At 27.8% G+C, this 16,104-nt stretch overlaps 1 protein-coding gene across 1 annotated transcript; it reads left to right on the top strand.

Moving 5' to 3' along the window:
* The first annotated feature begins 649 nt into the window (after positions 1 to 649).
* Positions 650 to 15,789, top strand: LOC129969623 (uncharacterized). Its single transcript, XM_056084271.1, has 4 exons — positions 650 to 908; positions 9,339 to 9,464; positions 11,371 to 11,560; positions 15,653 to 15,789. Exons 1-3 carry the CDS (start codon positions 801 to 803, stop codon positions 11,536 to 11,538), a joined length of 402 nt encoding a protein of 133 aa, XP_055940246.1. The 5' UTR covers positions 650 to 800; the 3' UTR covers positions 11,539 to 11,560; positions 15,653 to 15,789.
* The last annotated feature ends 315 nt before the right edge of the window (positions 15,790 to 16,104 follow it).

Here is a 16,104-nt window from a genome sequence, read left to right as displayed (position 1 = left end):
AGATTTCACCTCCCAATGATTGTCATATTCAATGACATCTGTATTCTGAATCTTTACAGCCCTGTCATGTTTCTCTTTAACAGTTTTAGTGAACTTGGAATGAATAGGAATATTATAAATAACATTACAAGAATATTTTAAAAATCGATCCCTTTCCATTTCCAAAAGAGTTAAAACAAGATCATCTATTCGCCTATTATACTTACGCTCAAGATATATTGTTTTTAACTGATTGCGAAAAGATTCGCAATAATTGTTAGTATTAGTATTACCATGTGGAAATTGCCTAAAACAGGTTGCCCATAATTCTTTTCTCCCAGAATAATTTCTAACAAAATAATCAATAAAATTTTGGCATTCATTTGAATTGCTGTCGATAAACATTAAAAGTTTATTTACAAAATTTATTTCAGACAATTCAGATTTATTTCTGAATTATACAATGTGGAGTTGAGTTGTAACTAGTATGATGCTTACAGTCACTTTTAATACTAATAAGTAAATAAGAGAGTATATATATTTAGTAAGCACCTAAAAAAATTTTAATTAAGACAAAATATTAGTTGAATTAAAAACATTGAATAATAAAATTCGGAACTAGTCGCTCTCACATTTCGGTACCGCAACCGTCAATCCATTCTAGATTTTACGACTCGTTGTTTTGTTATGATTGACTAGCGTCTCGATCGCGCAACTGTAGTACAAACAGATATATACCTAGCTTTTTAGTTGTAATTGTTAATAAGTTTCAAAAGAATAATTTTACTTTGAGTGGTTATTTTTGAAAATATTGTGTAAAAATGGCTACCGAACATAAGGCAAGAATAATTTTAGAATATCTAGAAAAGGAAGAGCCTGTTTTAAGAAATTTAAAACAATTTCTGGAAGGTCAACTCATGAGTTTACAGGTAAAGAAGACTTTGAATAATTATGTAAATATTATGTATTTTTTTAATTTTGTTAACTAAATTTGCTGATTCAATGATTAGAACTGAGGTTTAAATTAATTAAAGTGTACTTATTAGCCCGAAATGCCCTACAACATTGATACGATGTTATATGGCTTCAGGAATATCGAACTACATCTTGAAATATCGAATAATATCTTATGCTAATAGGGATTAATTAAATGTTAGATGTAAAACACCTAATTATTTTAATTTAAAATTTATCATGAAGAGGATAGTAACAGAAAAATATATATACACTAGTTGTTATTTTATTATATTCATTAATAACATTTCAGATAATTTTCTTAAAACCAAATAATTGTAAAAGTACTTTCGAAAACCGGTAATTAATATAAATAAAAATTTAGATTAATATTACTAAGCATTGTGTGTTCTACAGAATACTATATTTTGGTTTGGTACTTTTCCGTTTGCCGGGCGCAAATGTTGCCAATTGTGAACCTAACTCAGAAGCGGATAGCGAGAGAACGATCATGTAATGTTAACAGACTTAGAAAATTTTTTCGGGAGAAATATCCACCATATTATATCTAATCGATAATATTTCTCTAAAGCGCTTAAAAGTGCTTAATTTTTGCATCCATTTCACACTACGCATCCTGGATCAGATATAATATTATATAAAGTTTATTATTGTATGCAAATAATTTTAGACTATTTGTTTTATTAATTCTGTAATTTTTTTACTTTGATTTAGATTTTTGTTTAACACTTTAAATGCGTCATTATCTAGAATTATGCATATATATATATAGATAGGCATATAAATAATTTTAATTGAATTATTCTATGCAGTGATTTAAATTAAAATTTTAAGCATTTGAGTGATTAATTTTATCAAATTTTTGAAACTGCAATTATTAAAAATAAAAGTGTACACTATTTTATTTATTATCATTTTCTCCTATTGAAATATATTATCTTACTATATATATATGTGTGTGTGTGTGTGTGTGTGTAAAGCTTTATATTAAAACTGTTTATGTTGCTTCACCATATAAAATTCTTTATGGTTTTGAACTATTTATCAATATATGCTTTATTAATCGCATACTTTCCCAATTACATATATCACTTTCATTGTTATTTAATTTTTGTATATTTCTGATTAGTGCTTATCCAAAAACAATATTTTTTTTTTTTTGTTCTTTTTTTTCAATTATAACACTAGGAATATGATGATAAGGTTTCATAAGGAATATAATAATCTTACATATCTTATTTTAAATTCATTTATAAATTTTACATTATTTTAGATTCTCTATCAAGTCACTCATGTATTGCTTTAACCCTCTATATTTTGCAATTTTTTTAAACGTATATAATTTTAAATTTTCATTATAATGTTGTTTGAATTTTTGTATTACTGATTACTTCATGAAAAATAGCATTGATTTTCAATAATGGCACAATGTATGTTATATTTTATGTATATTTGGTTGTAAAGTTTATTTTGAACTTTCTATCTTGTCAATCTAGAGTTCTATTACTATTCTGTAACTTTTTTTCTCAAAATCTCTTCTATTATATTGTTTGAGTTTTTGTATTATTAATTAGTCCAAAAGATTCAGAATTTGTTATGCTTTTTAATTTTTATAATTTGTATATAATGGCAATTATATTTATGTTGCGTGATTTTCAGATATTTTAGAGAATTAATCTTTTTTTTTTTTTTTTTTTTTTTTTCTTACCTTGATTTTTATCTTTTCTACCTATACATTGTAAAACTTTTGTAAGTTCTACATCAAATTATACTCATAATAATTTACTTTATAATTTCAAAATTTGTTTTGTGATTTTGATATTTGAAAAATGTTTATAACTTAGTGCAGTATTCATCTTATATTTTGTAAAGAGTAATCAGATGCATTTTGTACTTCTGATGTCTGTAATAAAAATTTCAAAATTGTTTATAATTCTTCTAATTTATTATTCTCATTCAGTTTTACATTTCAGTATACTTTTTCTTTCATTTAGCTTAGAAAATGTCAAGTAAAAATATCAAAATATTTATTGCTTAAAATAAATAAAATGAATATGATGATATAAGAAATCTCTTATAATTTTTCTATAAAAACAGTAACATTTTGGTACGGCAACATAATATATCTTATCAGATTTTTATAAAAATATAAAATTATTAATAATTCATAATTTCAAACAAAATATTGAAACTTTTATTTAAATTAAAATGTTCAGAAATCAAATTTTTAAAAACATATTTGTATTATTTAAATACATCTGAAAGAATGAGATAATAAATTAAATTCTCTGAATTAAAAAAAAAAAAAAAAAATTGCTGAAAAATCTTGGCAGCTACACAGTAGTCCTGGATGGACAAAAGTTGAAATCATATGAGTTATTAAGGGTTTTTTTTAAAGAAGAAATGGTTAATAGTTATTCTTGGATTATTGATTAATTTTGTTTCTGATAAATGCATATCAATCATGGTGGTGAAAACATGTCGATTTTCTATTTTATCTTATTTGCCTAACTACAGAAATCTATTTCAGCAAGACATGACCAAGATAGTTATTCCATGATTGACTCCCTTTTGAGTATATAGTCATGTTAAATTTTATCTAAATATTGTTTATTTTTAAGAATCCAAAGAATTTGGGGAGGGGATCTTATTAAATTTTATTTTTGTCTCTTTTGATAAACATTTTATTATTCATTTAAACTGATGATTTTTTTCAGGTTATCTTTCTCTGATGCTACCATAATAAAAACTTAAGTACTCATCAAACTTAAAGTATATGCAGTAACAAAAAGTGTATATGTTTTAAAAAAAAGTCCTTGCCACTGAAGGGGAAAAAAAAAAATGCAGCTGCAGAATAGTTCACGTTTATCACAGTTAATTGACAAATGGCTTTTTTTCTTTGCCAGAATTGAATTTCAAAACTATAATTCATTATTATTATTTTTTCAAATATTTATTAGATTGAAATAAAATTTCAGGAATTCTTGAAATTAGTAGAAGTATATCCCCTTAAATTCCTTGCTCAAAAAAAGGTTTTAGATCAAATTTTTGTTCTATTAATAGGATGTAGATGCTTATTATATTTAAAATTATTATGTACACAAAGTACTTTTATTGCAAAAATAGTTAAAGTGATTATTTGCTTAAAAAATACATTGATTAAATGGAATTTGGATTGATTACATTCAATCTTTAAGTGGAAGATTTATTAAATTCTTAGAAAAATTAGGAAACATGATGTAAATAATCCTGTTTTTTATGAATTAGGATTGCTATGATAGGGAATCTTTAGTATTATATATAATTATTGTATTTTTTATTCTCACTTCAAATTACTACAAAAATAAGATCTAGAATTTGTAATTTTTTATCAACTCATCTTTCAATTAAAAAAAAAAAAAGAAGAAGAAAAATTTTTTAACTAAAATACTCAACAAAAGAAGATATGCAGAAAAACAGTAGCTTCAATTAATATGCTGGTTGATACTTCCTTGTTGCTCAAAAGCTCTTTTTAAAATGATTTCAAATGTTATTCTCAGAAATTCCTCAAAGGAAGATAAATTTCTTTAAATTTTCTAAATTATTATATTAAATTCATATATATGGGTATTTGATTACTAACATTTTTAAATAAAGCATTTAAAAAAATAAAGTTAACCTTTATTTTACTTTAAATATAAGGGGAAAAAACATAACCGTGCTTTCCTAACTTACATCCTCAATATAGAACTGAAGACACATTAATTTTACTGTCATTTTTCAGGAAGACTTATTAAATATTTAAGAAACCAAAAATCAACCCTATTTTTAAAGTTTGAATTATAAAACATTTTATTTATAAAATACTTTTTTTAATTAACTTTCAAAATACGTTGAAAAAAAAAACATTCCTACTTTTTTAATAGTTGTAAATGATAAAATATTTTTAACATTTTTAATTTTTTAAACCCGAAAATGTTCTTCATCTTGATGAAGCTCCTGACGTAAGCGGATAGCGAGAGAACGATCATAAACCATAGTGAATATTACTTGTTTTCTCCAGTAAAATCGGAGCATGCGCAGAGACACTCATCTCTGTTCAGAAAATTTCTAAGTCCGTTAACATTGTATGATCGTTCTTTCGCTATCTGTTTCTACCAAACTCGAATTTGGCGGAATTCTACATTATTTGGCGATTTTTCGCTTGCATCCGGCTAACGAATTGTAAACCAAATACAAATTTGGCGTAAGAAATTTGGCAGAATTCTACATTATTTGGCGATTTTTCGCTTGCGCCCGACTAACGAAAAGTACCTGTGGTTTTTTATAAATGATAAAGCTGCAAAATTTGATGAAGAAAATTGTATGAATTTCAATTTTATAACTTTATAATGAATCATTTATTTATCCAGGGGTGTTTGTGCTCCGGGGAAACCCCGGAATTCCGGGGATTTTGAACTTCGATCGTCGTTCTTCGGGGATCGTCGTTCAAAAGGAAGTAGGAATAATAATGAATTATTTATTTTGATCTGGGTAATTTTGTTTGCTTTGAAAGCAGAAAACGCAAGGTCAGTGTGTGGTGAAAACTTTTCCTTTCTTTCTCCAAAGGCAGTGATAATGCGTGAAAAGGGGGAAAAAACTTCTTTTTTGTTCTTTCCTTATTGCGAGTTATGACTCATTCCCCCGGTTCTCGGACATTCTCTTCTGGATTCTTTTCGGTAAGTAGGCGCGGCGGAAAAAAAAAAAGGGAGAGACTTCGTACGACCAGATGTGCGATCACGTGACTCTGGGTTTAAAGGTCTTATCTCTCCTGGCGTGGCGCCAATAAGTAGAGAAGGGGGATTTTTCGCCGTATTAGCTATTTGTCATTGATCGCTTCGCAACTTTTTTTTCTCCGCTGTGTAAAATTTTTGTTTCATTTATTGATGCACGTGTAAATTTTTCGTTTCGTTTATTGAAATATTTTTTTATTTATGTACGCAAGAGAATTTCACTATGAAATTTCTCGATATAAATAGTGATATTATACAATTAGAAGAAGGTGTCCGGAATGCATTAGGTGTTTGGTGCGTGGCTTAACACGCATTGCCAAATTTACTTTAAATTAAAGTATTAAAACATTTTTACTTAATGAAAACTGCCAGCCATGTAAATAACAAAAATAAATTTTAATTACAAATTAAATTAACAAATATAGATCATGATACATTGGCCGTAATTCCATCGACCAGGACGAGGCAGAAGTTTTAAGCAAGCCGGCGAAGGCAGGAAGTGAGTCACTCGTATTCGTTGGAGAGCAAAGTTCATCTCCGTAGGTATGATTGATGCTTATCGCCAACTGGCGAAACAAACAGTCATTTATCGCCTGTTTGGCCGCTGCAGGTGGAATTGGATTGAACGGAGAAATGGTAATGGGGATACCATCGGCACATGGTGCAAGAAAATAAATGTTGCTGGACAAGCATATTGTGTTTTTTGCAACTCACTGCTGAAGTATGGTGGGGAAGGATTCAAGGCTTTCACAAATCATTCTAAAACTGTGACGCACATAAAATATTCAAAGTGCATTAGACATTCAATGACTTTAAGTAATTATGCTAATTCAAAAAATACTGATGACTTACTGGAGACTGATGCTCGGCCATTGGATATAGTGACAAGAAAAGCACGCCAAGAGGTATTAATAACTTCGTTTATCGCCGAGAATTCTCTTTCTTTCAATGTAGCTCCCAATTTAATTGAACTCTGCAAACAGTTGAGCCGTGATCAGACGGCACTAAACTCGTTGGAAATGTCCAGGACTACTGCATGTTATAAGATGAAATATGGGCTCGCAAAAACTATTAAGGAAAATATCATTAAAACTTTAAAGGAGACTCCATTTTCTCTAAATTTGGATGAAAGTACTAGCAATGCTCAAGAAAGTATACTGGCAATATTGGTGCAGTTTTATGACAACAATCAAAATGAAGTTGTAGTTCATCATTTTGCATCTCTAAAGATGGAATCTTGCATTCATTTTTAAAGCAGTTGTTAATACTATTGAAGATAATAATATTCCATGGGCAAACTTAATTAGTGTATTAATGGACTCATGTAACACCATGCTTGGAAAAAAAAAGGGTGTTGAAACCAGACTACGATCAAACAAAGCACCCCACTTATTAGATATTGATGGTGACACATGTCACACAGCTAATAACTGTGCAAAAAAATTTGCTTCATGTTTTGATAGATACTTAGAAGATTTGTTTGATAACATCTATTTTGATATGAAAAGCTGCAGTAAAAGAGAAATTTTTTTCAAAATCTGAATTCCTTGCCATTAAAAAACTTAAGCCCTTGAAGAGACCAGACCATAGGTGGGTGTACATTTTATGTGTTTTAGAAAGAATCAAAGATCTGTGGGGTGCTCTTATTGCATTTTATTTTCACTACTTGGATAAAACTGACAAAGGGGATTATTTTTCTTATGTTGAAACTGTATACAATAAAAGAAATATTTCTGCAGCTCAGAAAAAAATTGTTGAAGGGGTGTATTTTTGCTTGCATTCACAACAACTCACAAAGGATGCTTTAGCTCGAAAAAAAAAAGAATACTAAATGGGTTATTTGTTATGTAAAACAAAACTTTATTGCATATGGCATTATATTCAGCATTATTACCAGAGTTCAACACATATATTAAATTATTTGAAACAAAAAAAAACCAAAGCTTCATTTAATACATTCCAGTATTTATAAATTGATGGCAAAATTTTTCTCTTTTTTTATGAAGCCAGAAAATATAGAGTGCACATCTTATAATGATTTATTAAAGGTTGATGTCACGAATCCAGAATTCCATCTACCTAGCAAAGTAATATTTACTGGTGCAGAAGCTTCCACTCTCCTGAAGAAATTATCAAAAAATCATCCAATAGCAAAAGAATTCCAAATTTCTCTGATGAAAGCTTATGCTAATACAGCACAGCATATGAAACAGAAATTACCCCTTACAAATTCATATCTAATTAGTTTTACAGCATTAGATCCAGAGCTAAGAGCGTAAAACCAGTACAATATTAGCTTTTGAAAAATTATCATCTTTTATGTCCCATATTTTTAGTGATAATGAAAAGTCGAAAGTAGAGGCTGAAATAAGGTTATACCAGAGAGATATTGATATCACCAAAGAAATACTCTACACATCTGATGAAAGTGGAAATCAAGTCAAGTGTACAATTGATAAATATTGATCTAAAGTTTTTAATTTAAAAGATGATTTCACAAATGATTATAAGTATCCTACATTGGCTAAATTGGTCAAAGCCTGCCTTAGCTGCTTCCATGGCCCATTAGTGGAAAGTGCATTCAACTTAATGGATACACTTGTCACTGACTATAGAACCTCTCTTAAGATTGATTCCCTAGATGCAGTGCAGATTATTAAATATGATTTAATGGCTTCTAAAGAAACCTCATGTGAAAAATATGGCTAAAAAAATCCAATGACTGATCCAATTCACAAAGATCTCTTACTGAATATGAACAGAAGTTGGAAAACATATCAAGAGGACTTAAAAACATGTATTTCAGATGAGTCACCTATAAAAGTCTCTGAAAAACCTTCTACATTAGCAGAAAAGCAAACTGCTTCTACCTCTACATGTGCAGTTCTCGAGGAAATTTCTTCAACTGTAAATGAGGAAAATAAAAGTCAACCTTCCTGCAATTATGAAGTTCACCACAAAAGAAAGACAAGCCCACAAACATCAGAAAATAAAAAAAAGCAGCAGAAATTAGATAATTTTTTTTAAAGAATTAATTCAGGTAATTTAAAATATTTACATAAAATGTAGTAGTTTATATGTTTGAAAATTTATGGTTATTAATTTTGCAAAAAAAGTAATTCATTGAACTTTTATAATTAGGTCATTCAATACTTCATAATTGTAATTTTTCATTTCTCCTCCCCCCCCCCTCCCTTCTCGAAACTCCAAAATGTCAGTAGTAAGGCTGTAAAAGTTTCAGGGGATTTTTTTGGGTCCCACAAACACCCCTGTTTATCGCTGATTTATTTTATATTCCAAATGTAATTTCTTTGTTATTGATCTAAACTTAAATGATGATTTAAATTACTATTTATTTATATGCACTATAAATTTTGTAGTGACAGAGTGAAATTGTTCAGGGGATTTTTGATTTATAATAAACTTTGTATTTGTCTTAATACATTTCTTGAAGTAATATTCCATAGCTTTTGTCTCAAGTTCTGTAAGTATGATCATTCTCTGTCAAATAATTTGTTGTAATATCAAATTCTTTCCTGAGCTCACTACAAGCCATATTGTAATCATAATTTCCTATATTTCATTTTTATGCTTGAGTGATATTATTTATTTATTGTTATCCTTTTTCTACAGGTTCAAGCTGTGAATTTAAATAAAGCATATAATGATCTAAAAATGAAAAATGAAAAGATGAGGATTGGAAAAGAAATTAAGAAAGAACCAGAATTAAAAGTTGAATCTATATCGCCAAAACAAATGGTATTGTAAAGAAAATATATTTAATATAACTGTCCATTACTTATTCAAAAAATTTCACTTTAAAATTAGCTCAATTCTCTTTAGCTTAGTATTCCACACATATCATTTGAGCTGTGTATATTTTTTGAAACATATAAAAACATTCGAAGTTTATAAAATTTATACATAATATCTAGAGCCATCAGTAATGTAAATTTTCTTATGATATTATATTGCAATAACATACAACAGTTTGTAAGCAAATGTAACTAATGTATGATAGTATTTTGCTCTGATAAAATGTTTTAGAAATTCCATATACATTTAACAGCAGCACTAGATCATTTTAGTTAATTAAAGTGTAGAGAAAAGTTAATTAACATATCTTATATAGTAAGTGGTTTACCATTTGTATTCAGTTCTGCTGAATCTGAAAAGCACCTTTTTTGTGTGAATTTCAGAGTAAGATATGAATACTGTCAAACTTGAAGTTAATATCCATCATCATATATTCTATGATTTAAACTTCAAAAATGTACATAACTTGCTGCAAGGATTAGAGAAGCCTATTTTGAGCAGTGTTTGTTAAGAAGTGTCAAAAATAGAAATAATTCTATTTTACATATCACATTTCAAAAGAAATATTTTAATTTGCCCATTCTTTTTATTTTAAAAGATCTGAGATATGTTTATTTTGAATGCAAAACATGCAACTAATGTAGCATATTTCAGTGTTTAGTTATTTTATAGGAATTGGATACTGATCATAATGGCTAGATGTTTTGAAGAAGGAAATGTCATTGAAAAAACTATTCCTAAAATAATGGAAAATCTTTTTATTTTCTAATAGAATATCTCATAAAGATTTTTAAGTCTTTGAGATACCATCACTAAGATGAGTGCACTATGAGAAGTTATACAAATTACACCAAATCTCTTTTAAAAGGTGTGTTTCTTCAAATATATATATTATGTTTTTCCTTCTTCTACGGAACACTATGGCAGATTTCATACTCTGAAAATCATTTTCAAAAGCCAGCAGCTGTGGCACATTCACAGGCTTATACAAAACTTCCTATTAAACAATACTTGGAAGAAAACAAATTATTAAAATATTAAATACATCCTTATTTAATTCTTTCAATTCCAAATATTTTATTTCTGTAGATGTTTGTAGTTAGAAAAATTAAAAGTTTAAACAAAGTATTGTGTTGTTTGAAATTTCACTTTGAATCTTACAAAAAATTTCATTATTTTAAAATAAAATTTTGCTTTCATGCAAACAATGATATTTTGCCATAATTTTTCTGCCATATATGTAGGCATCGCAAATTATTTCAATTTTAAAAAAAATTAATTGTCAATTTTTTTTAATGATTTAATTTAACAATGGTCAACCTACTAAGTAAACCGTGCCTTCTGCGAGTTTGGTAATTTAATCACATCTTTATATTTTATGTAATAAATTTATATTCCACAAAATGGCACTAAAAAAATAAGATACATATTTACAAATGTTATTTTTAATTTAATTCTAAGGGATTTCTCAAATACTTCATTATTTTCTATCAGATACTTTTGTTATTCATATAATTTTACATTTTCTTCCATCCAGTTAATTGAAATTAAGTAACAATTGTGATCTTTATAATTTGTTAGTTAAGTTAGTTATCGCTGGTGAGACAAAAAAGTCTGTGAAATCCATTTGGATAAGTTTTCATTGAACTCTTCTTGATGCAAAAATCAAGAACTGAATTTGATTTTCATAGTTATAAATTTGAAAATATCAATAGAAAAAAATTCTACACTTTTGAACTTTTTTGCTTTTTTAATAAATGTAGCATTATTTATCATCTAGTGTTGATTATTTTATTTTTATGCATTTAAATTGAAAATAAAACTGTATTATTATTATTATTATTTGTAGACAAATTTCAAAACAGAAACACTACAATTTGAACCACTTCATCTGGATTCAGCTTCCACTATTAAAAGTGATAATCAACTACCAGAATTACATCTGGAACCAATTAATCTGAACTCATTTTCTGAATTCGAAATGGATCTTGATGAAATTCTACAGCTAGCTCCATAACTACTTTACTCTAATTATAAAGGTACGAATTTATGAATATAATAAAAGTTTGAAACTTGTCAAATTAGTTTTAATTCAACTTATATTATTTTTTAAATATTTTTCATTTCAGTTTCTCTCTAATTTATTAAGAACCAATTTACATAAAACATTAATATTATTAAGAGATTTGAATTTAGAACATCTATTATGAGCTTTTATATCCATACCTTTTACAAAAAAGTGTACTATAGACTAAAGCAGTTTATAGAATGTTGTGAATGATCAAATATTTGCTTTCATCCATCATTGATCTCTAAAATGCCCCATGAAAATATTTAAAAAAAATCTTCATTTTAAAAAACTTGATGACTATATATAAGCATTTAAAAAAACCTGTGTATTCTAAAAAAAATTTCAAAAAAAAAAAAATATTGCAGTTATCGATGTGAAATGTTTAATAGGTATTCCCTTCTGTGTAGTATTCATTTAAATTGAAAAAAGTTGAATCACGATTGCCATGCCACCTGGAAAATCTCTATAATCTATCTTGAATAAGGAGACAGTTTTCCAAATAATAAACCATTCAATAAACTCAAGTATAGTAGACTAAACACCACTTTGCTGCTTCCTGCAGATTGAATGTTCCTGCCAGAGAAATATATTCCATTCTTTCACACTGTTACAGAAATCTTGCACATGCTCATTAGCTGTAATTCAGGAATCTCATGGAAAAAAGAACAACTGTCTCAAAAATCAAAACTGGACTGATCTATACGGAAGAAAAGGAGTGAGTTTCTGTATTACATAGTCCTGAATGGTATTATTTCGTTTTTGGAAATTATAACTTCGATTTTTTTTATTACTGCAACCTTTAGGAATTGGCATAAGAAACTTAAAATTCCTTGTATTTTCAAGGTTTTAATGGAAATTTTCATGTTGTTTTTTTCTGTCAATTTTTAAATTCCTCTTTTCTAGGTTCTCCCAGTGACATGGCAACCATGATGTATAATAATTTTTAACTCTCTATTTTCTTAATAAAAATTCCTAATCAATCAAATTCCTACTTCATTTTCATTTGATTATTTTGACTTTTATTTTCCTAACAGAGAAGAAAAATGTTGTGGTAGCAAATTCTTATCTGAAATTATATAAAAATGCTTCGACATTCTCTCCCCCCTCCCCTGATTTCTGCCTGCCTAGTCTGTATGCTACACTATACTCTTCTGTTAAAAGAGACTGAACTGATAAAAGCAGGCCTGAAGCATATCTTATCCTGTCGCGTATTGTAGCACTTTCACTTTTTGAAAGTGGCATGTAAAAATCAGAGTCAAAATAAAAGGATAGAACGAAGTTGCTCTCAATTTAAATGTCTGATCATTTTTACTTTTTAAAAGCTTAATTAGGAGAAAGGGAAACAGTTTGTTTCTGCAAATCTCAGCATCTTCCACACTGTTGCAAAGAATCCTGATAATAGATAAAGATTGGATCATTCCTTTAAAATTATGAAAACTATAATTTGTTAAAGAAATCCATGCTTGTATCTTAAAAAAGACATGTATATATTGTATTACATGTATATATTTACACGTATATAACTAATTTCAGATAAAAAAGAAAGTAGGTAATGTGTTTTTTAAACATCTTTTATACATTCATGATTATTATGGGAAATGCTCTATCTTTAAAATATTTCTAAAAGTTTTCAAACAAATCCATGGTTATGCTGTAATATAATCCGAATATGAAGGTAGAAAGCTGTAAAAAGAGGCCATGGGAAGGCATTCAGAATTTATATAACTTTAGAAGAGAATTTAACCAAGACAGCAATTTAGTTTTAGTTATATATACTTTGAAGCATGGATAAGAGAAAACCTGCATAGCTCAGAAGTTAAAAATTAAATGAAGTTTTATTAACAGAAAATAATTATTTTAAGAATGTAGATAGTATTACATAGTCTGTAGGGTATTTTTAAAATCAACTTGAAGGGCATGTATAACATATAGAAACAAGGCTCCCCCCCCCCCAATATAACTTGAAATTGCAATTACAAAATATGTCTTTTTCATTTGTTTGAGAATGCATAACAGTATGGATGAAGTAACAGTTTGTGAATGAATAACAGTATGATATATAAACTTTACTGATAATATTTTAAATATGTCTTCATATGTACTATTATAGTTTAAACATAATTGAAAAATTTGTGAAACATAATAAAATGATTTGCCTTCTTTCGTTTATTTTAAGAATGCATCTTAATCATTCAATTAATCAAGTATTATTAATTGTTCAAATCAATTCCTTAATCTCTGTCTAAATCTAGCATTTTTCATGCTGCAGTTACTGTTTTAATGCCATTTACATTTTTTTAAATTGAAACATTATAATAAAAAAAAAAATTTTGCAGTTGGTAGACTGTTGTTTTTCACATTCTTGAGCTCAACCTTTAAAATGTTTTCAAAATTTCTTTTCATTCCTGGAACTGGTATATTGACAATATTCATTTATAATCACCCAGTAATTCACTCTCTATTTTATTAGTATTTAATGTTAAAGTATTATTGATGATTCAAAGTCAAAATTAGAATGTTTAATTTCTGAATTATTATTTGTTAATTATATGCATCCATAACTTATGTCCTAAATGATTGCAAGGTAAATAATTTTTTAAGCTCTTACTACCATGATTTCACTGAATTCATTATACAATACTTGTTACTTGTAGAAACACTTTATATATTACACATTGTTTTTTTTAAATCTTTACTGTATTGTTCTACAATTATTATATTCAAGTAGCTGAATATTGTTTATTTAAAACCTCTTGCTTTTTAATGAATTTGTTACTTTTTAGTACTGTATTGTTCAAATTAATTGGGACAAGCATGTTTTTCTTGTCTAATGGTGATTACCGGTGATGTCCCAAACTGCCTCAGACTGATTATATCTACCTAGAGGTAGTGTGATGGATCGACCTTGACTATAATTTACTCGTTTGACTGTATCAGTTGTCAGCCTTTCAGTGTGGTAGCTGGTGGTTATAATTTTGCATTTCATGTGACCTGTATTACTTTTGCTTGTTCAAAGATAGATATTACTCTGAGGAAGCATTCTAAAATAATCGTTTGTAATGAAAACATTTCTGTGACTTTGAGAGATATAGATGTGGTAGTTCGTGAGGGAAAAATCAAGTTTTTCAAGAATTTTAAGTACATTTCAAGATTCCGGACCATTGTCTCCAAAAAGAAAAAGAAAATATGGGCACAAATGAACTGATAAAGTTCTTATAAGAAATAACAAATTAAATCCAAAAAAGACAAGTGCAAACCTTCAAAGGGATTTATTGATTATAGTGTTGAAATGAGTACCTCAACTATGCAGAAAACGGTTTTGGAAGTTGGCCATAAGACAAGACCAAAGAAGAAAAAAAAAACAATTTCTAACTCAGAAAATAATGAAAAAGCATTTAGCATGGGCCAAAAAATACTGATCATGGACTCTTAATGATTGGAATAAGTTGATTTTCAGTGATGAGTGATATTTGATATCACTCATCTTGATTTATATCCCTGGCACTAACTACACTTGATTTATATCCCTGATAATTTGTGCAGGGATATAAATCAAGTGTAGTTAGACGAAGTAAGGATGAAACTCTGTAACCGAATCATATCCATTAGACTGTAAAACAGAATTCTAAACAGATGTTTGGGGTTCTTTCACAACAAATGGCACTGAAAGCTTAATTCCTCTTAAAGGCATGATGAACAGAACAAATGATCAAAAGTTCTATACAAGTGTGGTTCCACGATGATGAAGTCAAGAACATATGTGCTACACTAGTGTAGTCAATGCCAAGACGTGATGAAAGTCATTTCTGCTAAAGGAGGACATACTTTGTTCTAATATAGAGATTTATCAATCTACTTAAGGTATGTAATGATTAAAAGCTAAGGTTTTAGAAAAAAGAAAGAAAAAATTCCATTTGTCCCAATTATTTCGAACAGTATAGTTAGTACCAATGAATATCTTCTTTTTTTTTCTATGTATAGCAAAAATTATAATTTCATTGCCTACATTTGATTTTACCTATTGCAATTTTATTTTATAATTTTTTCTCCCCTTTTCTAGATAACTTCACTTTGGAGGATTCATTAATGTGAAAACTTCTGCAAAATATCTTTGTACATTTGTATATTATGTTTTTTTGTATATTATCCTCGTGGGAGTATTTTCATGTGATTCATTAAAAAACATTTTTTATTTAATTTTCTTTTTAAGTACAGAAGCATTATTCATTTATTTGGGTATTTAGCTCATATTTACTCTGATATTTCATAAGTTTAGTGCAGAGATTTTAAGTCAGAAATATGTATTTTAAGAATATATTTATTAAAATATTACTTAGCACTTCACATTTGCCAAAAAATTGTAATTTAGTTATAAATAATAATATATTTTTCTAAAATTTTAAGGTACTGAAAATATTAAAGAATTTGAATTAGAGTTACTGTATATTAAGAAATATTTTTTCTTAATTCAGTAAGTTAAGATTAAGCTATTTGTCAATATTCAGGAAACAT

This window comes from Argiope bruennichi, chromosome 5, assembly GCF_947563725.1.
Source record: "Argiope bruennichi chromosome 5, qqArgBrue1.1, whole genome shotgun sequence".
NCBI classification, from domain to species: domain Eukaryota; kingdom Metazoa; phylum Arthropoda; class Arachnida; order Araneae; family Araneidae; genus Argiope; species Argiope bruennichi.
This window is presented reverse-complemented; position numbering and strand designations above follow the sequence as displayed.